Source organism: Protopterus annectens, chromosome 7.part0 (genome assembly GCF_019279795.1).
Source record: "Protopterus annectens isolate FY-2018-M chromosome 7.part0, PAN1.0, whole genome shotgun sequence".
NCBI classification, from domain to species: Eukaryota; Metazoa; Chordata; order Ceratodontiformes; family Protopteridae; genus Protopterus; species Protopterus annectens.
In genome coordinates this window covers 141,034,279-141,060,424 of record NC_056739.1, presented here as the reverse complement: position 1 = coordinate 141,060,424, position 26,146 = coordinate 141,034,279, and the positions used below count along the sequence as shown (strand labels likewise).

Here is a 26,146-nt window from a genome sequence, read left to right as displayed (position 1 = left end):
TACCAGTCTTCTTTGTCCAGCCAAGGCCTTCTCCACATTTTTGAAAGCCACCTTAGCCAATATAGATGAGAAAGAACCACCCATAAAAGTAGAATTGGTAGACTTCTCAACTCCAAAGGTAGATGTCTCTGAGGAGGACCTCAGGATCAATCTATCCATGGTCAAAGCCCTAAATGGTAGGAAGAGCTCTGAAAACCTAGGAGTCAACTACACAGTCGAAGCCCTGACTCTGATGCTATGGCTCTGAGACACTACTTGACCCTGAGTGCATTGGCATCAAGAAAGGGAGGGAAGAAGTCAAGGCCAAACTCTCCAGGGCTACTGGCTCCGAAGCTGGTACGGGGGGAGTGCATCTCATATGCATCGGCTGCAAAATGGGAGACTGTGTCAGAAGTAGCATGGCCAGAGTTGAAGGGTCTGATCCTGGTCCTCTCTTTGGGGATGAAGCTGGGAAGGCTCCCAGCTGAATCTGAGTCCTCAAAAATGTCCTCATCATATGGTCGACATGTTATTCAGTAAAGCTTTTAACAGACTGACTAGACATCGAGGTGGACACTATCGATGTAGGCCTTAATAGAATATTTGGAAGAATCGGGGAGTGAAGACTCGGGGTAATCGACTTGGAGAATGGGAAGATTTTGGAGGAGGAGTTCAGATCCTGGAAGCAGTAAAAAGAAAAATCCCCTTTATTGGCCTGAAATTGTCCTTAAATAGACTTAAAGGAAAGAGTAAAAGAAAACGTTATGGACATTCAGAAATGCCATTAAGCCGAAACACCTGATATCCTTAAGGGGTAATTTGCATATATCCCATGTTGCCTCTGATACAAGAGGTTTAAGGTATCACACAGTGGGAAGTCTAGCTTTGCTAGATTTTTCTTTTCGCTTTTTTTAACCAGTTGGGTTTTCCTGTGAGACCCCTTTACTCACTGTTTTATCCTGGAGGCAGTAGGAAATGACCGCCGCGATAGTTTGGCTGTCAGACCCGCAACAGCAGATGGATCCAGAGGCCTTTTCTCAGGTCTGTCATGTTGTTCTTGTCTTTTCTGTGGCTGCTTGCCCTTTGGCTTATCATTCGGTCTTTTTCCTCTCTCTTTTTTCTTTGACCTTTCTCTCTCTTTTTCCCTCTTCTTATCAGAGGAAGGAGAGGTAGAGGGAGCCTTTGGATCCGAAGAGATTTTGGACCCCATCTGTGGGGAAGGAGACCTTTCAATATTAGACTCTCTTTCCTTCCTTGGAGAACCCTTGGCTGAAAGCAGTAGAAGCACTGCAGGAGTCCTCCAAGTGGGAAGGCCCCAAAAAGTGCATTCACCGAGAATGTGGGTCTTGAGGTGGTATTTTATGCCCATAGGAGGAACACTTCTTGAAGTTCACAGACTTTTTCAACAACAGAAGAAAATTTTGTACCTATCTTAATATAAAAGTACTATCTCTAACTATATGTATCACAGGATATTTACAAGGCTAATGGCTATGGGGCCTTTATAAGCCTAGCCAAGAGTTTATCTCAAAAAAAGAAACCTCAATCAGCACCTGCCACCCCTGTAAATGAGGGACACAGGTGAAACCCATGGGACAAACTTGTGGTTTCTCCATCCACTCATCAAGGTTGCGCATGAAGAAAGTCAGTGATGTACTTTGACGTGTATGGGGAGTCTATTCCAGAGACAGGGCAGCCACTGAGAGACCAACCTGTCTCTCCAGCACGTTTTGTTAATGTCACATATTAGATTTAAGCCTTTCAATTGGATAATGCGTGAGAAGTTAGACTTACGGATATGGAGCATGTCTAGTAGAGGAGGATCTGAAATTGCCTTGTAGGTGAGACACAGATCACCTCTGAGCAATCTGTACGATACTGAGTACAGTGATAGTGATTTGAACCTGTCCGCATAGGACAGGTGTTGCAGGCCATGGATTCTCTTTGTGAGAAACTTCTGTGGCCTGTGCAGGTGGTTGGAGAGGTACACACCAAATGGGGAATTATACTCAATTATTGGTCTAATGAAGGAGGAGTATAGAGAGGTAATAACTTCTGTTTTTTTCTGGATGCAATCCCTTTACTTATGAGATGAACTAAGTAAAAGGGTTTTCTGACTACTGCCGCTATATAATGGCCAAATGTGAGACTGCTGTCAAACTGTGTTGCCAGGTCTCTTACCACAGGTTGTATAATTAGGGGGTTGCCATTGATGTGGTAATCAGTAGGGGCCATGTTTTTGCTAAATGGTATACATCTAACTACCTAAATATTTAGTTTTAATGGCTAAGGAAAACACACTACACATAGTAAAAGTGGCAAGAAAAACAACACTAAGTCTATGAATTATCCTAAATATAAAATAGTAGTCCTAAAACTATTACTTCTTACTAAGAAATCCTATTTAAATCTAAAGGGATGAACAAATGTTCACTTATTGTGAAAACAGAGTGAGGTTCTCGGTCAACACATCTGGTTAGGCAGGAGGCAAACTCGATAACTCGATCTGAGGTAATTCAGACAGGAAAGGGGAATTGTAGGCAGGGGAGGGGCTCAGATCTAATACTATGGTATAAGGAGCTGAGGTCGAATCTGACTGGATCTGACAAGCCACATGTTGAATCAGAAGAACATAGACAGCAGATACAAAGTTATCAAAAGTCCAGTCTTTCTCAGACACTGTCTTGCGAAGTCATACTTCACAAATAAGACTGATGCTTTATAGTCCCCTATTTATTCACTAATTTCATTGCTGCTGGCCTTCTTCCTGTTCATGTTCATCTCCCAACATCAGACTCTGGTTCAAGTCCAGGTACCTGCAATTCTACTAGTCAACTCCTGTGCTTTTTTCCGATTCTCAAGCATTTTCCTTTGGAACACTGGAAAGGGTTTCACTGGAAAAGTCTCTCTAAGAGCTTTACTGTCAGAGAAATGAGAAGCAGACTCCCCTTCTGCTTTGCTGGCTTACATTTTGTTGGATAAACTTTTTTATTTCTTCCTTAGCTTGTTTTGCATCAATGTTTTTTCTTTTATCCTTCAGGAAAAAATACTCTGAAGACAGCTGGATACAGCAGCTTAAATCTCACATGATACCTCTCAACGGTCCAGATTGTTGTCTAATATTCTATTCTTCATAAAATTTGTGGCTTTCTGGCAAATCACTGGGATGATCTGAAGATTAAGTCACTAAATGACATACACTGGAGTTTCAAACTTCAGTTCCTTCAGAAAATGTATGTTAACACAAACACTTTTAGTCTAGCTACTTTCTAAGTTTATAACAGCAATATTTAAAATCGGTCCCTATTTTTGGGCCTTTGTTCCCCCATTTTGTCAGACTTTGTCCAGACTTCTTGCACTAAGAGTTTGAGAGATAAGTCTCACACCTACCTATTGACATTCCCTGATTGCTGGGATAAATTTGCTTCTTCAACTGTCTGGTGTATAGTGAATAATCATTTTCTACAAACACCCTACTGTTCCCAATTTTTAATACTTTTCCCTCCTGCACAGTTTTGTTAAGATCATCTCTTTCTGCAGGTATGACTACATCTTTACTAATGTAGGTATTTAAATGCTTTCTCATGGCCATGTTTGGAGGTACACGATGTGCCCTTTCTATTAAAAATCCTGCTGTTGAACACCAGCCCAGATGTTTACTTGTGCTTTCATAAAATTAATACAGTCTGTTCCTTCGGGTTTTTCTGCAACAGCAAAAAAAATCTCAGGTTCTCTCTGTGCATCCTGACTTCAAAATCTACCATTTTTGGAACAGCTATTCAGGAGAAGCCTCAAACTCAAGTCAGACTTTTCTTCATTTCAGCCTCTGATTTTCACAGTTTTATCAGTTCATCTGAATTGCTAGTTGAAGTGTCTTTCATTTTTCCAGCCTTTTGTTATTCGAGTTGGTATATTCCTTCAGTATTTCATGCATTTGAATTAACTCCAAGTACATTTGATTTATTTTTTCCTCTAAATTACAGGAAGTCATCTCTTCCACCAATGCTGAAGCCTGAACTGCTGCAGAATTGTTTCTAGCCAGTGTTTTCTCTGAACTTTTTCTGGTTGATTTTCTTTCCGATTCTCCAAGTTTCTTCTTTGCTGGCATCCAAGCAGTGTACCTACTAGCAAGTACCTGAATTTTACCCAAGCTGACCATATCAATGGACCTGTTTCTCAGTTTCTGTTTTTGCACAGAGAGCTGTAATTAAGCTGCTGATCAGTATGCAGCCACCTTGGCAGTCTGGCTTTGCCCAGAATTCTCGAACTAAGAAGCTAAGTGGCATGCTCAAGGCTAGTACTTGAAACTGAGCTACCTGTCCCACAGCCACCTGCATCAGGATGCCCTATTTCTCTTTGCCATTACACACATCCTATATTTTCAGAACTTTCTGTAATGAGACACAATGACATATGGACTAAAAGGATCACTTACTGGAGAGATTTGACTTTAAACTACTTGGTCCAATAACACTTCAAATTACCCTGTTAAATGAGGTTTATTACCAAATATGAGTAGCTGATGCAGTAAACACAAAACATACTCACTCAGACCCCCCCCACAGACAAACACAAACACTTTATGGGGCTGACTGCACAAAAACAGTCTGAATAACTCAGTTTTCTCATGCCAGTGTGCAGGTTGATCCAGTTTACTCCCCGCTGCCCACCTGCAGTTATTATTCAAGTGACAACTCTCTCCAGCAGTGGAACAGGGATGAAGTCTCTTACCCTAGAGGCTGCAGAGAAGACTGGTGGGATTGGAGGCATGTTGAGCTTGTTCTGCAGCACGCTTGCAGAGACGATCTGTGCGGACGACAAAGAAGCCATACTCTGCAGTGCCTTGTCCTTGGATACCTGATCCTACCAAACAACACCAAAAAAAGGAAGACACAAACACAAGAAATGGTCAGCACACAAGTGCTTATAAGGTCTTCAATAAATCATTTCATGTTTTGCCCCACTGTTCTGTAAAGGGGAATGACAGAGCACCATTTAACATTTCCTTAAACTCAAGCAAAGAATTCTACTTATGTGCAGGAAAATTACTACCACATAAGTAAAGCTTAATTAATGCTTCATTATCTGTTAAGTACCATCAAACCTCCCTGAATTATGTGATTTTATTTCTCCAGGATTTGATACAAAATCTGGTATCATAATGCACAAACTGCCATTTTCTGGCATAATTTAATTCAAATAACTTTTTAATTTACAATGTTAGCCTCTCTTACCCATCTTAAAGAAGTCACAAACAAGTGAAACTATCTGCCCAACTAAACTGAAAAGGAATTCACCCCCCCCCCCCCGAGTACTGACATATTTGGGATCTCTCTGGCCATTAGGCTCCATTTGCTTGTATTTAGTTACTTAGAGTTCAGGTGTGCCCATTTACAGGTGTAACAAATGGATATACTTGAGAAAAGCACATCAAGGTTCAGGCTGACACTGTCATACTCAAATCCAATGTTGTGCTTTGCCAACAAAAATAGATAACCAATTCAGAACACCTCTCCCTCTTTGAGGGAATGGACAAAACCTGATGGGCTACTTCATACTCTGAGGAAAGGAATGGTCACCCTTATCCTCATGGGCAGCCCCTTTCATTTACTGGAGCTGCACGGTGATGTAGAGTTTAGGCTTACTAACGAAAGTACTTTTGGAGGGCCAATTAATTACTATAAGTAACATTTCTATTACACTGGGGTACAATCCTAACATGATTTCACAGCTTAGGATATTTCTCCGTTTTTTTTTTTTGCTAACAGAATTGGTGACTGGAATGTCGCCTGTTTCATAGGTGTAGTTAGTGTTGGCCCTCTGGCCTTCATCAGGCCCCCAGCAGAACGTTTTAACAGTTTTTAGGATGTATGGAATAGACTGCTAAGAATATCTACAATATGTACACCCGTTATTCCTTTTTAGGATGTATGGAATAGACTGCTAAGAATATCTACAATATGTACACCCGTTATTCCTTTTTAGAATGTATGGAATGGACTGCTAAGAATATCTACAATATGTACACCCGTTATTCCTTTTTAGGATTTATGGAATAGACTGCTAAGAATATCTACAATATGTACACCCGTTATTCCTTTTTAGGATGTATGGAATGGACTGCTAAGAATATCTACAATATGTACACCCGTTATTCCTTTTTAGGATGTATGGAATGGACTGCTAAGAATATCTACAATATGTACACCCGTTATTCCTTTTTAGGATGTATGGAATGGACTGCTAAGAATATCTACAATATGTACACCCGTTATTCCTTTTTAGGATGTATGGAATAGACTGCTAAGAATATCTACAATATGTACACCCGTTATTCCTTTTTAGGATGTATGGAATGGACTGCTAAGAATATCTACAATATGTACACCCGTTATTCCTTTTTAGAATGTATGGAATGGACTGCTAAGAATATCTACAATATGTACACCTGTTATTCCTTTCATTTTAATCATTTTTGAGATTATATAAGACTTTGGTTTCCAAAGAATATGGATTCTTAATAGATAAAATGGAGGTATGTCCTATGTTGCTCTCTGATCGTATGTCCCAGGGAATTAGTTTTCATAATGAAATGCACTGTACTCATTCTCCATGAAGAGTTAACCATTTTATCGCAACAGGGATAATTAGAATGTGTAACTTTTATTTATTTATTTATTTATTTATTTTATTATACATTTGTTGACCAGAATACTCTGACTGGATGCATATCCATTTTCAGCGGAGGCCCGGGGAGAAAAGCCCCAAACTACATACATACTACAAAATACTATTTCATATATACGTATAAATCAGGTTTTACAATTCCAAACAGAATTACATTCAATACAGGGATCAAAACATAACTGGGTCATACACGTTAATATAAAGTTATTAAGTTATTGTCAAAATAAACTAAGATATAGTCACTTAGAGGCAGGAAGTCTTCATTAGGCACACAGCTGAGGCTGTAAAATTTAACTGGGGGTAAAGCAAGGACATATATTAAAGTATAGTATAACATTTTTCTTGAATTGGGATAAAGAGGGTTCTGATGTTAGGTCATCAGGGAAAGAGTTCCATGTTTTGCCTACTGAGTTGGCAAACAGAGCATCCCCAGCTGAGTTGTTAGTTTTGAGGAGTAAACTAACATTTTGTTAGAGGATCGGAGCGTCTTTGGGTTCTAGTAGGGGGAGATAAGGCTTTTAAGAACAGGCTTGTTTTCGGACTGGTAGAGAATTTTATGGGCACTAGTTGGTTGATGTTTAGTACATTAGGTAGCTCAAGCCACTCTAGAAGATTATGGTTTAGACAGTGGTGGGTTCTGTAGGCTGTACCAGTGGCAAATCTAGCAATGTGATTATAGCAGCTAGTGAATTTGGTCAAGTCGGTTTTACTCAAGTTTGTGAATAAGGGGGAGGCATAGAGGAGGGTAGAGAGTAGGTGTGTGTGGGAAATAACAGTCCTAGCTAGGGGATTTAGGAAGGGTTTAATCTTATATAGAGAGTCATGTTTTTTATTAACTGTTTTAATCGTATGGCTAATATAAAAGTCAAACTTAAGGTTATTGTCAACTATTACACCTAGGAGCTTGGTTGAGGGATATGGTGAAATAATGGTGCTGTTGTTAGATATTACGGTGAAGGTCGGTACAGTGGTCCTTTGAGATGGAGATAAAAGCAGAAGCTTAGTTTTGTTGGGATTTAACACGAGACAGCGATTAAGGAGCCAATTTTCAACTGTGTTAAAAGTTTTTTGGGATAAAGACTGCAGTTCTGTTGGGGATGTGGCCGAGCATATTAGAGTCGAGCCATCCACGTACTGAATGCAGGTAGCCTCTGGGATGACTTTGTGCAGGTCATTTGTAAATATAGAAAATAGGAGGGGCCCTACGATGGAGCCCTGGGGGACTCCTAAAGTGATGGGTAGCAGGGTGGATAGGTTGTCCTTCCATAGGATTGCCTGTTGTCTACCACTCAGGTAAGATTGGAACCACTGGAAAGCCTAGCTGCCTAGGGAAATAGTTTCCAGGGCTTGTATAAGTATTTGGTGGTTTACCATGTCAAAGGCCTTGGAAAGGTCTAAGAAGATGGCTGAGGAAAGTTTATTATTGTTTCAGTTTTGATTTACAATGTTAGTGAAGGAGAAAAGGGCAGTGGTGGTGCTATGGTATGGTCTAAACCCATGTTGGGAGTTTGTCAGGAGATTGTTCATAAGATGATAGTTCAGGAGTTGTCTATGTATGCATTTCTCCATAATTTTGGCAAGTGGAGACAGGATAGCTATGGGTCTATAATTAGAGAACTCAGAGGAGCTGCTTCCTTTATGGAGTGGGATTACATGGGCTATCTTCCAGATGGAGGGAATGGAAGCTTCAGATATAGTTCTATTGATCAGGATGGATATTGGGTAAGCTACAACATTGGCTGCTTTTTGTAAATACTCTGCGGGTAGGTCAGCCGATAGGGTAGTTGGTTTTAATTAGCTTTCGGATCAATGATGTAGAGACTGGTTGAAAGTTAAAGGTAATTTGGGCACTGGGTATAGTAACTATTGGATTTGGGCAGCTGGGGGATAACTGACTAGCTAGATGCTGGATAGTTTCTGTAAATAAGTTATTGAAGGTATTGGCTACCTCAACTGGAGGTTTTTGATAGAAGTTGAGGGGGTAGGAGTGGTAGACTTACCTGGGTGAAGAAGTTTATTTGTTCCTGCCCAAAGTTTTTTGGGGTCTATTTTGGTGTTTCTGTTGTAGGTGGCAATAATAGTCTTTTTGTCAGTCATAACAGATTTTTTTTTTGTATAATTTCTTAGCTGCCTATATCTAAGTTGATCTGTGGGGGGTTTTCTGGCTCACCAAGTGTCCCAGGCTTTATTTCTGACATTTTTTGTCTGGTTTGTACTGAAAGCCATTCAGCAGTTTTTATTTTAGTCCTAATAGAATGAGATGGGGCATGGGTATGTACGGTAGCTGAGAATTTGGTATTAAAGTGTTTTACAGCTTCTTCTAGTGGCAGATGTTTTAGGACAGACCAATTGCACTGTTTAAGTTCATTTTGGAAGTTAGTGAGGTTAAACCTTTTCTTGTTCCTAATTGTTTTATAAGTTGGTTGATTGGGAATGTTTGCCTTTTGCCTGATTATATAGGTGAGAAAGTGATCACTTATATCGTCAGGCAGGGTCCCAGCTTTGTACGAGTTGATGACTATTAATAAGTATCCAGTCTAGGGTAGTTTCTTTATTGTTAGGTTTACTTAACCTAGTGGGGGAGGATATGACCTGTGTGAATCCATAAAGGTTGATATGGTGAATAGGGGGTTCTGAGGAACAGGTGAACCAGTCTATGTCAAGTCTCCAAGAACAATGGTTTCTTGGGGGTAGCTATTTGACAGCCAGCATAGTATGTCTTCTAAATTTGTATGTTATTACCTGGGATAATACAGACACAGAGTATGTAAATACATTTGTTTTTACTGATATTAAGCTTAGTAATAATAATCTCAGCCTTGTCAACTTGTAATGATTGTGGGGAGATATTGGACATCTCAAGTGTGGTTTTAAATAGAACAGCTACCCCACCTCCATTCTTACTGGTACGGTCAATCCTTACTATGTTGTATCCTGGGGGTATAACTTCATTGTCTGAACTCTGGCTAGGCTAAGGGGTTTGCAGGTGCACCTAATAAATTACCAACGTCAAATCCAGGAATAAGATCCTGGGAGTGAGCAGAAAAGAAGAAAATATTAGCCAAAACTGACATATTAGGTACAGCAAGCAAAACTGGCACTGAAGCCACATTCATTTGAAAATTCCCCGGCCAGCAGTAGATATCTGGCCATAAAATTATGTCACCAGATGGTGCAAAGGACAGTCACACTCACAAAACTGATTTACACTTAAACATATACTTTACTGCCCCAGACATATACTTTACTGCCCCAGTAAACATATTAAGTAACATTTGCCATCTTTTATGGCAATTTGTAATCTCCAGGCAGACTGGATTCTGCTTCCCTGAAGACTTATCTTGCTAGTTTAACCAAGACACAAGCCCAGAACCTCTTACTGCCTACTTCTGAGAAGAAGATATCAGAGGTGTTAATGGGTGAAACCCCGGACTCTGATGGAATTCCACTAAAATTTACAGCTGGGATAATCGAATACTGACATGTAACTTTTGTTGTCTTGCAAATAGTTTTCCTTACTTGGAAGGAAGCTACAGCTGCAGTAATTCCGAAGCCATCGGAAACATCCTTTGCTTATTTCCTTTTACAGGCCAATTTTCATTTTAAATCAGGATTACAAACCATTTATGACTATTCAACCAGGTTCTATCCCTGGTACTGCTACTTCTGATAATTTGATAAAGACCTTTTTGCTCGTGGAGGACACTACTCAGACCTACAAGACCTTAATGGTGGCAAGTTTGGACACCAAAGAGGCCTCTGACTGAGTTGATCGGGAGTTCCTTTTTGAAACTTTGTTGACAGTGGTCTTGCCAACGTCCTTTGTTTCAATGCTCACTCCTCTACTAGGGCTAACACTGGGAACACAATGTCCACTTCATCAATCACTTGTCATGCTGTATCTAAAGCCACTGGCCAGCCAACGTCCTTTGTTTCAATGCTCACTCCTCTACTAGGGCTAACACTGGGAACACAATGTCCACTTCATCAATCACTTGTCATGCTGTATCTAAAGCCACTGGCCAGCCAACGTCCTTTGTTTCAATGCTCACTCCTCTACTAGGGCTAACACTGGGAACACAATGTCCACTTCATCAATCACTTGTCATGCTGTATCTAAAGCCACTGGCCAGCCAACGTCCTTTGTTTCAATGCTCACTCCTCTACTAGGGCTAACACTGGGAACACAATGTCCACTTCATCAATCACTTGTCATGCTGTATCTAAAGCCACTGGCCAGCCAACCCCCTTTGTTTCAATGCTCACTCCTCTACTAGGGCTAACACTGGGAACACAATGTCCACTTCATCAATCACTTGTCATGCTGTATCTAAAGCCACTGGCCAGCCAACGCCCTTTGTTTCAATGCTCACTCCTCTACTAGGGCTAACACTGGGAACACAATGTCCACTTCATCAATCACTTGTCATGCTGTATCTAAAGCCACTGGCCAGCCAACGCCTTTGTTTCAATGCTCACTCCTCTACTAGGGCTAACACTGGGAACACAATGTCCACTTCATCAATCACTTGTCATGCTGTATCTAAAGCCACTGGCCAGCCAACGTCCTTTGTTTCAATGCTCACTCCTCTACTAGGGCTAACACTGGGAACACAATGTCCACTTCATCAATCACTTGTCAATGCTCACTCCTCTACTAGGGCTGACACTGGGAACACAATGTCCACTTCATCAATCACTTGTCATGCTGTATCTAAAGCCACTGGCCAGCCAACGTCCTTTGTTTCAATGCTCACTCCTCTACTAGGGCTGACACTGGGAACACAATGTCCACTTCATCAATCACTTGTCAATGCTCACTCCTCTACTAGGGCTGACACTGGGAACACAATGTCCACTTCATCAATCACTTGTCATGCTGTATCTAAAGCCACTGGCCAGCCAACGTCCTTTGTTTCAATGCTCACTCCTCTACTAGGGCTGACACTGGGAACACAATGTCCACTTCATCAATCACTTGTCAATGCTCACTCCTCTACTAGGGCTAACACTGGGAACACAATGTCCACTTCATCAATCACTTGTCATGCTGTATCTAAAGCCACTGGCCAGCCAACGTCCTTTGTTTCAATGCTCACTCCTCTACTAGGGCTGACACTGGGAACACAATGTCCACTTCATCAATCACTTGTCATGCTGTATCTAAAGCCACTGGCCAGCCAACGTCCTTTGTTTCAATGCTCACTCCTCTACTAGGGCTAACACTGGGAACACAATGTCCACTTCATCAATCACTTGTCATGCTGTATCTAAAGCCACTGGCCAGCCAACGTCCTTTGTTTCAATGCTCACTCCTCTACTAGGGCTAACACTGGGAACACAATGTCCACTTCATCAATCACTTGTCAATGCTCACTCCTCTACTAGGGCTGACACTGGGAACACAATGTCCACTTCATCAATCACTTGTCAATGCTCACTCCTCTACTAGGGCTAACACTGGGAACACAATGTCCACTTCATCAATCACTTGTCAATGCTCACTCCTCTACTAGGGCTAACACTGGGAACACAATGTCCACTTCATCAATCACTTGTCATGCTGTATCTAAAGCCACTGGCCAGCCAACGCCCTTGTTTCAATGCTCACTCCTCTACTAGGGCTGACACTGGGAACACAATGTCCACTTCATCAATCACTTGTCATGCTGTATCTAAAGCCACTGGCCAGCCAACGTCCTTTGTTTCAATGCTCACTCCTCTACTAGGGCTAACACTGGGAACACAATGTCCACTTCATCAATCACTTGTCATGCTGTATCTAAAGCCACTGGCCAGCCAACGCCCTTTGTTTCAATGCTCTCCTCTACTAGGGCTGACACTGGGAACACAATGTCCACTTCATCAATCACTTGTCATGCTGTATCTAAAGCCACTGGCCAGCCAACGTCCTTTGTTTCAATGCTCACTCCTCTACTAGGGCTAACACTGGGAACACAATGTCCACTTCATCAATCACTTGTCATGCTGTATCTAAAGCCACTGGCCAGCCAACGTCCTTTGTTTCAATGCTCACTCCTCTACTAGGGCTAACACTGGGAACACAATGTCCACTTCATCAATCACTTGTCAATGCTCACTCCTCTACTAGGGCTGACACTGGGAACACAATGTCCACTTCATCAATCACTTGTCATGCTGTATCTAAAGCCACTGGCCAGCCAACGTCCTTTGTTTCAATGCTCACTCCTCTACTAGGGCTGACACTGGGAACACAATGTCCACTTCATCAATCACTTGTCATGCTGTATCTAAAGCCACTGGCCAGCCAACGTCCTTTGTTTCAATGCTCACTCCTCTACTAGGGCTGACACTGGGAACACAATGTCCACTTCATCAATCACTTGTCATGCTGTATCTAAAGCCACTGGCCAGCCAACGTCCTTTGTTTCAATGCTCACTCCTCTACTAGGGCTGACACTGGGAACACAATGTCCACTTCATCAATCACTTGTCATGCTGTATCTAAAGCCACTGGCCAGCCAACGTCCTTTGTTTCAATGCTCACTCCTCTACTAGGGCTAACACTGGGAACACAATGTCCACTTCATCAATCACTTGTCAATGCTGTATCTAAAGCCACTGGCCATAAAGATCTGGTCTAGTTCAATTTCCGATTATACGACGGACTGAAGAAACTACAAAATTTCATTATATGCAGATTTTTTTTGTTTATTTAGTCAACACAGTCAGGGTTTCACTGGTGATATTTCAGTTTGATTAACTACCTGGTTATAAGGTGAACCTGCATAAGACCAAGGTATTGATAATTTTTTGTCCCACACCAGAGTTAAAATTTAATTTCACTTTCCTGGATACATCAGAAGTAGTTACATACCTTGGCCTTCCTTTTAGGAACATGTTGGATGATGCATTTGATGCGATCTGTTAAAAAGTTTTGCAGAGGCTTAAATGTTACTGCTGGAAAATAATTTCTCTAGACCTACAATAGGTTCAAGCAATATCATCGTATCTTTTGCCTCTATGGTCACATTAAGATCATCCATTAACTTTTGAGCTAAACTGAGGAAAATTCTCCTGAGTTTTATTTGTGGAAGGGGAAAAATCCTTGTCTACAATATCAGTTGCTTACTCTTCCCTCTTCTCTCAGGACTCGGTGCCTTCAGGACTTTGAAGCGCACACAACAGCAGCTACATTGGGAGCGCTAATCACTCTTTACTCCTCAGTTCCATCCACTCTGGAAAGATATGGCTATTGGGAAGCTAGGAAAAACTGGCATCTTCTACAATCAGGTTTCACTCAGGGAGGATTCTCAAGTTAATCTGCAGTCTAGACTCTTAATTTAATAATTCACTCTAGCATGAAGGTCATTTCAATTACTCGAGTTAAAGATTGTCTGGTAGAAATCCGCCCTCTGCCCCACAAGTATAAATGGTACCTTTGAACAACAGCTATTTGAAGAAAGTTTGGGAACTGTGGGGGGCTATATTTTGTAAACAGCTAATACAGGCGAGGAGAGAAGAGTGATTTTGTGGCATCAGTGTAGCACAAAGCTTTCTATGGATGAGACAAGGAGAGGCTTTTAATGATAGATTGCTGACTAAATTGCAATCTAATGAACTTGTGAAAAGGGATGTCCCAGACAGGCCAGTTACTACATATTAGGAGTGACCACTATCATAGAAAAGATAAAAGAAAAGGGACTGTCCGTTATTTTCTGCCAGTTTATTTTCTCCAAGTCCTTTGGGTTTCTAATACCATGATGGGAATGGATCCCATTCCTAAGTCAAAGTACGATTAAAGTCCATGAAATTAGTATTGTTTCAGTCTTTGATATTAGCCAAAAGTGCTCTTTGCAGCACCATCAATATGTTCAGAAGTCACTCCTGTAATTCATATGGAGTTAAATGCATCAGTAGTGCAGCCAAATACAGCTGTAAATTCTTTTTTATGAAATCCATGGCTCCTACTACTATTAAAACTGTCTGGGTATCCTTCATCCACACTGCCTGGTATTTTATTACTTTGCCTCTCTCTCTCTACATAAAACACTATAATCACTGGGTGTAGCAATTTCAATGATCAATGCTACGTTTACCTTCTTTTAGTGGACTACTACATCTCGTTTTCTCGCATCTATTTTTTAACTGTTGGTAATGGGTGATACCATGCGATATAAACTTTATCACGTAAGACACTGTAATCACTGAGTGTAGCAATTTCAGTGATCAATGCTACGTTTACCTTCTTTTAATGGACTACTATATCTAGTTTTCTCGCATCTATTTTTTGAACTGTTGGTAATGGCTGATCCCATGTGATATAAACTTCATCACGCTCTCTGTTTTGTATCTCATGTTTCCATGCTTCTCAGCTACTTCAATACTGTAATGTTTGCACAATCCCCAATGCAACCATCTTGCCACATTATTAGGCCTTACAATATAAAGCCCATCTGCCACAACTGTATCACACCCAGCAACAAGATGTGCAACTGTTTCCAGTTCTGTTTTACAGAACCTGCATTTGTCTGTTTCTCCCACATGTTGAATGTACTTTGTAAACCAGCATGTATGTAGTCCACTGTCTTGGGCACCAATATTAACCTTTCATATTTTGATTTAAATTCATCTCTCCTTAACCATTCCTGCGTCAGATCTTGATAGACATGAGGCTGTTCTAGGAGTTTTCTGTACATACAACTACATTAACGCCTTTTCCACATTTCTTGTTTTCTCATCTGATCTTTCTCCTTATATTCTTTATTTTGTTTTTTGGCACATTCAGTTGCTGCTTGATTTTTGCCTACTTTTGGTTTGATTTCCACTCCCACTTGACACCGATATGCTTCTGATAAACTAAGCAGATGTAGACTTATTCTGCTCACGTTTTAAAACTCTCACTATGTTTGGATCTTGTGAAGTAAGCAGATATGTATTTAGTCCTACAATAGCAGATCTATACATGTAATCCATTTTGAGGAGGCCCATACCTCCTTCAAAACAAGGAATATATAAGCTTGATATATGATGATTTTTATACATTATCTGATAAATGTAAAGCATTTGCCTTGTTTTCTTGTGCAACTGATCTGGTGCCTTTGGGGGTCAATTAATCACCCCAAAACTCCTAAGTGTAAGATAGAACAGGAGGAGAAAACTGGTTCATATCTTGGACTGACTTTGTTCCTAGATGGCAGGACTGTTTTCAGTATAAATTATAGTCTTCTAAAACATTCCTGCTAAGTTTTGTTTGCATTTGTTCATGTTTTACTGCCAACCCTTCATCAATTCCCAAATATTTATACACTTCCTCCGGCTCGAGTTTCTTTACATCACATTCCTATCCCAGACTGATATTTTATATATCACATTCCTGTCCCAGACTGATATTTTATATATCACATTCCTGTCCCAGACTGATATTTTATATATCACATTCCTGTCCCAGACTGATATCTTACATATCACATTCCTGTCCCAGACTGATATTTTATATATCACATTCCTGTCCCAGACTGATATTTTATATATCACATTCCTGTCCCAGACTGATATCTTACATATCACATTCCTGTCCCAGACTGATATTTTATATATCACATTCCTGTCCCAGACTGATATTTTATATATCACATTCCTGTCCCAGACTGATATTTTATATATCACATTCCTGTCCCAGACTGATATCTTACATATCACATTCCTGTCCCAGACTGATATTTTATATATCACATTCCTGTCCCAGACTGATATTTTATATATCACATTCATGTTCCAGACTGATATTTTATATATCACATTCCTGTCCCAGACTGATATTTTATATATCACATTCCTTTCCCAGACTGATATTTTCTTGGTGCTACAGCTTTCCTGCTTTAAATGTTGCTTTTGCACATTTATCAGGACGAAGCAACATTCTTACATCATCTGAGAAAGTTTTAACCACTTGCGATTGTGCTTACAGCCCTTCATTTCTTGAACTACAGTTCTAAATCATCCACATAAAGAAGATGAGAAGTCTTTACACTTGGTTGTTTTCTGTGAGTCACTTTGTAACTATGACTTACTCTACTAAGTAGGCAATTTAATAGATTACGGGAAAGACAAAAGAGCAGCGGTGACAAAGACACCCTGGAATATCCCCCTTTAAATTTTTATCCCTGGGATAATACTTTGTCCTTTATCATAGCTTACCTGTAAAGTGGTTTTCCACTGTTTCATGGTCACTGTAATGTAATCCATCAGTGTAGGGTGTACTTTGTACATCTGTAAGCACTCTTGTCCATAAATATAGGATGCTGTCAAATGTTTTTTGTAATCTATCTATGTCATATTTAGATTCTTCCCCTTTTTACAATTGTCCATTATGACTTTATTTAACAAAAAATTATCCTTTGTTCCATATTGCTTTCTTTTGTTACCCTTTTGTTTTACTGCCATGATTACGTTTTCTTCTAAATGACTATAGTCTGTTGGTATCAGTTCTAGTACATAGTTTATACATCATTGGAAGGTAGGTTATTCATCTATAGTTTTTAAGACAGCTTGCAGGTTCATTCTTAAGAAGGAGAAGTTTTTCCTATTGTTAACCAAGTTGGTGTCTGGGATGCGCATATTAGTAGTTCTTACTCTGGACTAAATCTTTGTGCAAAGATATTAATATTTTTAGCCAGAAGTGAAGTACTGCATCTGGGCCTGGGGTTTACCTATTAGCAGCTTTTCTTAATTTTGATTCAATTTCTCTGGCTGTTACTTCATCTCATTTCATATCCTGTACATCTCATTTCATATCCTGTACATCTGAACGTTTTACTGTTTCTTTTACTTCTTCTGTCTTTTCAACGGCTTTGTTATGTTACACATGGTTTTCATAGATATTTCTCCAAAATGTGTCTATTGCTCCTTTTTGGTGGTGTTTCTATTCCTTTTACTTTGTTTCCCAATTCCCTATAAAACTTTTGGGGGTCATTAATGAATTGCTTATTTTGTACTTTTTCTTTTTATTTATCTGCACATATTTTTAAGTTTTTCTGCCTGTGCTGATATTTGAATAGTATACAACAGAAACTTGTCTGTTCTGATACTGCACATTACTTTTATCATGTCCGTCTTTCTGAGTATTTTTGTTGATCTGTTCCCTCTTCAATACTCTAACATATTCGATGCTTCCATGACGGCATTTGATTTCTCCCCTTCCTTTCCCTTACTGCCCTGTATTTTTGTGGTAAGACTATATCTGTAATTAAATGAGCTGCACTGTAATATATCCTATTTACTTCTGTTACATCACATGAATTTCTGTTAACAGTCTTGATTACCATTTACTTTCTGTTATCTTTTTCTTTCATCAACCTTAACACGTCTATCCATCTCTATTAAATCAAGCAACACTTCCCTTAGATCACTGTCTTCTAAAGTGAGGGCATAAACTTTGTTCTTGGTTTCCTGTGGCCATTCTATAGAAAGTTCCAGAACATATACCTGTAACATTATCTCTTCAGCTGTAGCCTGCATTATCTGTTGCTCTTTCATATGGGGACTCACAGGCCTATCACTCCACAACACTGACTGTGTCAGAGTTGCCACGGTTTCATTCTTCCCTTGTTGTGCAATTCCAACTGAATGTTTGTACTGGTTTCCTGCTGAAGGCTCCAAAGTATCTTCATATGGCAACTGATCAGATGCTTCCATTTCTACTAGTTTCTGTTTAATTTGGATACTCCTTGTTCTATTATGCTGTGATGTTACCAGAGCTGTTTTTTTACAGTAATTCCTTCATTTTGCAGGTAAGCCATCATTTCTATTTTTTTAACTTCTCCATTATTAATTCTCTTTTCTACTTTCTCCCTTTGTTGTCTTATTTTTTGTATTGTGAAACGTTCCATATTCAGATGCCTTTACCCGTCTTTCTCTTCAAATATCTTTGCTGCCACATTTTGTATTGATTAGTTTTACTTTCTCCTTTACATAAATATTGCACGATATTAAATCTGTTTTTTTCCCCATGTCCATATTTCTTCTTCAGATGTCTCCCACTCCACCTGTTTCCTCTTCAGTTTGGGGACTCGTTCAATCATGCTGAATCATAACCTGAGTTAGACTTTCGACACTAAATCTTTCACTTCACAGGTATTCCATAACTTCGGCTTTGATTTGCTTAACTTCTACTTTATTAATTTTCTGTTCTATGCCCCACCTTTGTGATCTTATTTTTTGTATTGTGAAATTTTCCATACCTGGGAGCTGCGGTTTTTGAAATGATTAGCTTGGCTATCTCCTTTGCATAAATATTGCACCATATCAGATCTCTTTATTTCCCATGTCCATGTTTCTTTTTTAGGTTTACTATCACATTTCTGAAAATCACTCGGTCAAGTGATGGCGTACAGTGGATATAAAAAGTTTACACACCCCTGTTAAAATGCCAGGTTTTTGTGATATAAAAAAATGAGACCACAATAAATCATTTCAAAACTTTTCCAACCTTTAATGTGACCTATAACCTGTACAATTCAATTGAAAAACAAACAAATCTGTTAGGGGAAAAATATAAAAAAATAAAAAACGTACAATAAGCTGGTTTCACAAGTGTTGAAACCCTTACACTAATACTTTGTTGAAGCACCTTTTAATTTAATTACAACATTCAGGCTTCTTGGGTAGGAGTCTATTAGCAGGGCACATCTTGACTTGGCAATATTTGCCCACTCTTCCTTGCAAAAGCACTCCAGATTTGTCAGATTGCAAGGGCACCTCTTGTACACAGCCCTCTTCAGGGCACCCCACAGATATTCTATTAGATTTAGGTCTGGGCTTTGGCTGGGCCACTCCAAAACTTTAATTTACTTCTGGTGAATTCCATTCTTTTGATTTGGATGTATGCTTGGGGTCATTGTGTTGATAGGTGAAATTCCTCTTCATCTTCATAGCAGACGCCTGAAGGTTTTGGGCCAAAAGTGACTGGTATTTGGAACAGTTCATAATTCCCTCCACCTTGACTAAAGCCCCAGTTCCAGCTGAAGAAAAGCAACCCCAAAGCATGATACTGCCACCACTATGCTTCATCATGGGGATGGTATTCTTTTGGTGATGTGAAGTGTTGTTTTTGTGCCAAATGTACCTTTTGGAATTGTGGCCAAAAGTTCAACCTTGGTCTCATCAGAACATAACACATTTTCCCACATGCTTTTGGGAGACGATGTATTGTTTTACAAATTTTAGCTGGGTCTGGATGTTTTTCTGTGTAAGAAAAGACTTCCATCTTGCAACCCTACCCCATAGTCCAGACATATGGAGAATACGGGAGATGGCTGTCACATGTAGTACACAACCAGTACTTGCCAGAAATTCATGCAGCTTCTTCAGTGTTGCTGTAGGTCTCTTGGCAGCCTCCCTGACCAGTTGTTGTCTTGTCTTTTCATCAATTTTGGAGGGACGCCCTGTTCTTTGCAATGTTACTGTTGTCCCATATTTTCTCCAGTTTTTGATGACTGTCTTCACTATGTTCAATGGTATATCCAACACTGTGGAAATTTTTTTGTACCCTTCTCCTGACTGATACCTTTCAACAATGAGATCCCTTTGATGCTTTGTAAGCTCTCTGCAAACCATGGCTTTTGCTGTAGCAGGCAACTGAGTAAATGTCAGGAAAATCCTACTAGGACAGCTGAACTTTACTTGGGGTTAATCAGAGTCTCTTTAATTGATGGCAGGTGTGTACTCAAGAAGACTGAATGCTGTAATTAAATCAAAAGGTTCTTCAACAAAGTATTAGTTTAAGGGTGTGTAAGTTCTGAAATGATTTAATTTGGTCTCATTTTTTTATATCACAAAAAACTGGCAATTTAACAGGGGGTGTACACTTTTTATATCCACTGTAATTGAAAAAAATTACTGAAAATAAAAACATTGCCTAGACAAAATGAAGAAAATGGAAATGTCGACACATCCATATTCGACATCGTCGACATTACTCAATGTACCTTGTAGTCCACTAATTTCCCATATTCGATATCGTCGACACTACTCAATGTACCTTGTAGTCCACTAATTTCCCATATTCGACATCGTCATTACTCAGTGTACCTTGTAGTCCACTAATTTCCTATATTCGACATCGTCGACATTACTCAATATACCTTGTAGTCCAGTAATTTCCCATATTCAACATCGTCGACATTACTCAATGTACCTTCTAGTCCAGTAATTTCCCATATTCGACATCTTCGACATTACTCAATGTACCTTGTAGTCCACTAATTTCCCATATTCGACATTGTCGACACTACTCAATGTACCTTGTAGTCCACTAATTTCCCATATTCGACATTGTCGACACTACTCAATGTACCTTGTAGTCCACTAATTTCCCATATTCGGCATCGTCATTACTCAATGTACCTCGTAGTCCAGTAATTTCCCATATTCGACATCGTCGACATTACTCAATGTACCTTGTAGTCCAGTAATTTCCCATATTTGACATCGTCGACACTACTCAATGTACCTTCTAGTCCAGTAATTTCCTATATTTGACATCGTCGACATTACTCAATGTACCCTGTAGTCCACTAATTTCCTATATTCGACATCGTCGACATTACTCAATGTACCTTGTAGTCCAGTAATTTCCCATATTCGACATTGACATTACTCAATGTACCTTGTAGTCCAGTAATTTCCCATATTCGACATCGTCGACATTACTCAATGTACCTTGTAGTCCAGTAATTTCCAAAGAATGTTTTGCAAGGGGGCAAGCCCCCCTGCACCCTCCACACCCCCTACTTATATATATACAAACTCTGAGATCGCACTACAGTGAAGAAAAGGGTACATTTCCCGATTCCCACTGTAGTCAGGAGTGGCCTTAGGTGAACTGGTGCCCTAGGCAAAAGGACCCCACAGTGCCCCCCACCACACTACAAGGTGCCCCCATCCTGGTCTTCCTACACCAAATAAATACTAGAAATGTGCCCCTGCTAGACTGGTGCCCTAGGTGGACACCTAGTTGCCCTATGCCTAAGGCCGGCTATGACTGTAGTGCAATCTCCAAGCAGAACATTGAACTCACAACAGCGAATGCACACTAGCAAACTACATAAGAAAAAATGGGACGTGTGGGAATAATACATTCAGGGGAGGAATGAGGTTTAAAAGAAGGCAGGACTTAAATGAACTATGTAATGTTTGACTGAAAATGACTGAGTAGACTGTAAGGGATGTATAATGTTTGCAACTGGGGGTGTGTCAGTATGGTTGGTGATGTAAAACGCTTGCAACTTGGATTGTGTTGGTGTGGTTTGTTTTCAATTACATAAATGTATGACTGCCTATGTCATAAGTGATGGTTTAAAAAAATGTTTCTTGTTTAAAAAAAAGGGGGGAGCAGGAATTGAATAATTTTAAGTAATGCTGCTTAGGTTGCATGATTTATAGCCATATATGTGAAGTATAATGTTTGTGAACATGAACTTGTTAATAGAGTCTGACTACTTTTACATAAATGTAAATTTGCCTATGTCACAAGTGTTAATTCAATAAAGGCGATTAAAAAAAAACAAAAGCCTAACCTTCCTTAGGTCGTATGTGTGACACGTGACCTCAGTTTGCAACAGTAAGGGTACATAGGCAGACATATGAGCATAGATCTTCAGACCATCTCCAAATCTGCAGCCTGAAGACCCTTGAGAGAGAGTGACTGGTCAGCTAGGAGGGCCAAGCCTGAAGTGGTAACGAGCCCCCTCAGTACTAGGGTCATGCTACAATGCAGAAGACAGGGACCAACTAATAGGGGAAGAATGTTGGGAAGAAATACTACAACAGTGATCAATAGGACACCTACAGTTATGTTAAGCCTTTACACAACTGTATTATGTCCTGACTGAAATGACTGTTGAAGTATTCAAAATAAGTGGGTGAAATTCAGAGGTGAAAGAAATGTGGGGGGATAACACATGAATAGTACACCAAGAGACCAGAGAAGACTGACCTAGCAAATGCTGCCCTAGACCTTGGAAAGGCATCAGTCTTGTAATGCTAGATGACAGTGTGCAATGAAGATCAGGTGGCAGCTTGCAATATGGCCCTAGTGTCCACTCATTTGTGGAAGGCCCCAGAGGATGCCATTGCCCTGGTAGAGTGAGTGTGAGGACACAAGGCTAAAGGTTTGCCATGCAGAGAGTAACAAAAGGAGATGGACTTAGAAATCCAGTGTGCAACAGTTTGCTTAGATACTGGATGGCCCAGCTTTAAGTCCATAAATATACAGACAAACAGCTGATCACACTTACAAACAAACTTGCTTTTATCCAAACAGAAACTCAGCTGTCTGTCAACATCTGAGGAGTGAGAGAGTTTTCTCCAAAACTCTCCATTTCTGTGATTTGGGAAAGAAAGCAGGAAAGTTGATGGCCTCGTTAAAACACAGCTACTTCACTACTTTTGGCATGAAGGAAGGATTAGCCCTCAGGGTCACCCTGTCCTTGTGAAAAATAAGAAAAATAGGAATGACCATGAGTGCCTATAGCTCTGAGACTCTCCTAGCTGAATTCAGAGCCAGAAGTAGAATAGTCTTCCATGTGCAGAATGTGAGATTTGCTGAGACTGCTGATTCAAAGGGAGACAGAGCAAGCTTTTCCAGCAGGAAACTGAGGGCCCGAGGGGTGGGGGTGGGGGGTACAGGCTTCCATAGTGGTCTAAGATGCAGACTCCCTTTAAGGTATTGCTGGCATAATGGTTAAGATGTTTGCTGTCCATGCACAAGGTACAAAGTTTGATCCTGACCTCTGGCTAATGCCTGTTTGGAGTTAGCATGTCTTCCCTGTGTCTATATGGGGTTCTTCCCACCTCCAATAAATGTGCTGTGTGTTTCCATCTCAGACTCATTAAAGAATGGAGCTATGGGCAGCAGCACAAACTCTACACAGTGTCCTATAGGGAGAAGGGTTGTATAAACCAACTGCTTTGGGCATCTACCGTGGTACACAGTATCCTCAGCATAGCAGAACATGGACCACAGACTGTGAACCATGGCAGGACTTGCCACTCAATGGTGTAAAATATGGCTCTAGGTGATTTAGTCTTGTTGACTAATTTAACCAAATGGGCATGGGTATTTGCCAGTGATAAGTGGGTTGACGGCCCGGCCTGCTCCAAGCTATACCAGGGACCCATGCTAATGGTGGGAGGGATGGATGTGCCCCTGTTAGCCAGTGTGTCGCATCATAAAGTCCAGCAGCCCTGGGTCAATAAGCTACTGGCCAGTCGATGGCCAGCTGCCTAGCTTGGGTTACCTGGGAGCTGGAAATAAAACCAATCATCCTACCAAACATGAACTAGGAACTGCTTCACTCAATCACTCAATGTAGGTTCACAGACAGGACGAAGCCTGGAAGTGGATAAGACAATGGTAAGGAGAAGGCTGGACATCCTATATATCCATGAAACTTTGCTTGGGATGCAGAGCCTACTACTCAGGAGGGGGACAGGCTAGTAATGGTGTGGAGAGAGTGGCTTTGGAAGGCAGTGAGGGATATCATCAGAATTAGTGACAGACTCATGGCAATCAGACTCCAGTGTAATGATAGGGCAGTATTCATAATCTCAGCCTATGCCCCACAGCAGGGTTGTGATAGTGAGGAAAAGAGTGCATTCAGACAGCAATTACAGGACTTACTAGATAAAGCAGGACAACATGAATTGGTGTTGAAAATGGGTGACATGAATGCACACATGGGGACAGACAGAACAGGATATGAGGACTGCCTAAGTCCACATGGGTGGGACAACAGAAATAAAGGAGAGGCCACTCTAGACTTCTGTCTGGCAAATGGCTTGATGGTAGTCAACACGTGGTTCTTAAAGAGAGACAATCACAAGATCACATACAAGAGTGGCCAACATACAACTCAGGTAGACTTCCTCCTAGTAAGTATAGGGGACTAGGGTAGATTCAGAGATTACAAAGTCATCCCTGGTGAAACAGTCAGCCTACAGCATAAGCCACTAGTTACCACTGTCAGCTGCAAGCAGTGGTCAGAGAAGGGTCTAAGGTCAATAGAGACAAGGCTGAAAACCTAGAAGTTGACTGGAGAGAAAGCAAAACAGTTCAAAAAATTACTCAAGGCTCTAGCACCTCAAGGAGGAGGAGGAGACAAAAATGAAGAAGAAATGGGTGGAGATGAAGAAGAATGGCAGTACCTCAAAACAGCATGTATGAGGACAACAGAACAGATATGCAGCCAAGCCAGGTATGCAAATAACGTGCATAAGGAAAACTGGTGGTGGAACGCAGAACTCCAAAAAGTCATCAAAAGGAAGAAGGAGTGCAGTAAAAAGCAGAAGACAGAAAAGACAGACTAGGCTAGGAAGGAATACTGGTTGGCTAACAAAGAGGCTAAGAAAGGCATTGCAATAACAAAGAACAAGACATCAGAGGCACTCTACCAGCTTCTGGAAAGTGACTCAGTAGATGGCACAAAGAAACTATCACGTTGCAAAGCAAAAAGACAAAGATAAAGAAGATAGTCAGACATGCTTCATAAAGGATGCCAGCAACAACCTGCTCACCAGTCCACAGTGCATCAAAGGGAGATGGAAGGAGCAACAACCTGCTCACCAGTCCAAAGGACATCAAAGGGAGATGGAAGGAGCAACAACCTGCTCACCAGTCCAAAGGACATCAAAGGGAGATGGAAGGAGCAACAACCTGCACACCAGTCCAAAGGACATCAAAGGGAGATGGAAGGAGCAACAACCTGCTCACCAGTCCACAGGGCATCAAAGGGAGATGGAAGGAGCAACAACCTGCTCACCAGTCCACAGGACATCAAAGGGAGATGGAAGGAGCAACAACCTGCTCACCAGTCCAAAGGACATCAAAGGGAGATGGAAGGAGCAACAACCTGCTCACCAGTCCACAGGGCATCAAAGGGAGATGGAAGGAGCAACAACCTGCTCACCAGTCCACAGGGCATCAAAGGGAGATGGAAGGAGCAACAACCTGCTCACCAGTCCACAGGACATCAAAGGGAGATGGAAGCAGCAACAACCTGCTCACCAGTCCACAGGACATCAAAGGGAGATGGAAGGAGCAACAACCTGCTCACCAGTCCACAGGACATCAAAGGGAGATGGAAGGAGCAACAACCTGCTCACCAGTCCACAGGGCATCAAAGGGAGATGGAAGGAGCAACAACCTGCTCACCAGTCCACAGGGCATCAAAGGGAGATGGAAGGAGCAGCAACCTGCTCACTAGTCCACAGGACATCAAAGGGAGATGGAAGGAGCAACATCCTGCTCACCAGTCCACAGGGCATCAAAAGGAGATGGGAGGAGCAACAACCTGCTCACCAGCCCACAGGGCATCAAATGGAGATGGAAGGAGCAACAACCTGCTCACCAGTCCACAGGGCATCAAAGGGAGATGGAAGGAGCAACAACCTGCTCACCAGTCCACAGGGTATCAAAGGGAGATGGAAGGCGCAACAA

At 41.0% G+C, this 26,146-nt stretch overlaps 1 protein-coding gene across 1 annotated transcript in view; it reads right to left on the bottom strand.

Annotated features, from left to right (window-relative positions):
• TEAD3 (TEA domain transcription factor 3) overlaps positions 1 to 26,146 on the bottom strand; it is a gene marked incomplete at its 5' end in the record, with an annotated part of 391,612 nt that overhangs the window by 320,831 nt on the left and 44,635 nt on the right. The window contains 1 exon segment of the mRNA XM_044076584.1: positions 4,711 to 4,842. Coding sequence (XP_043932519.1) covers positions 4,711 to 4,842 — 132 coding nt within the window.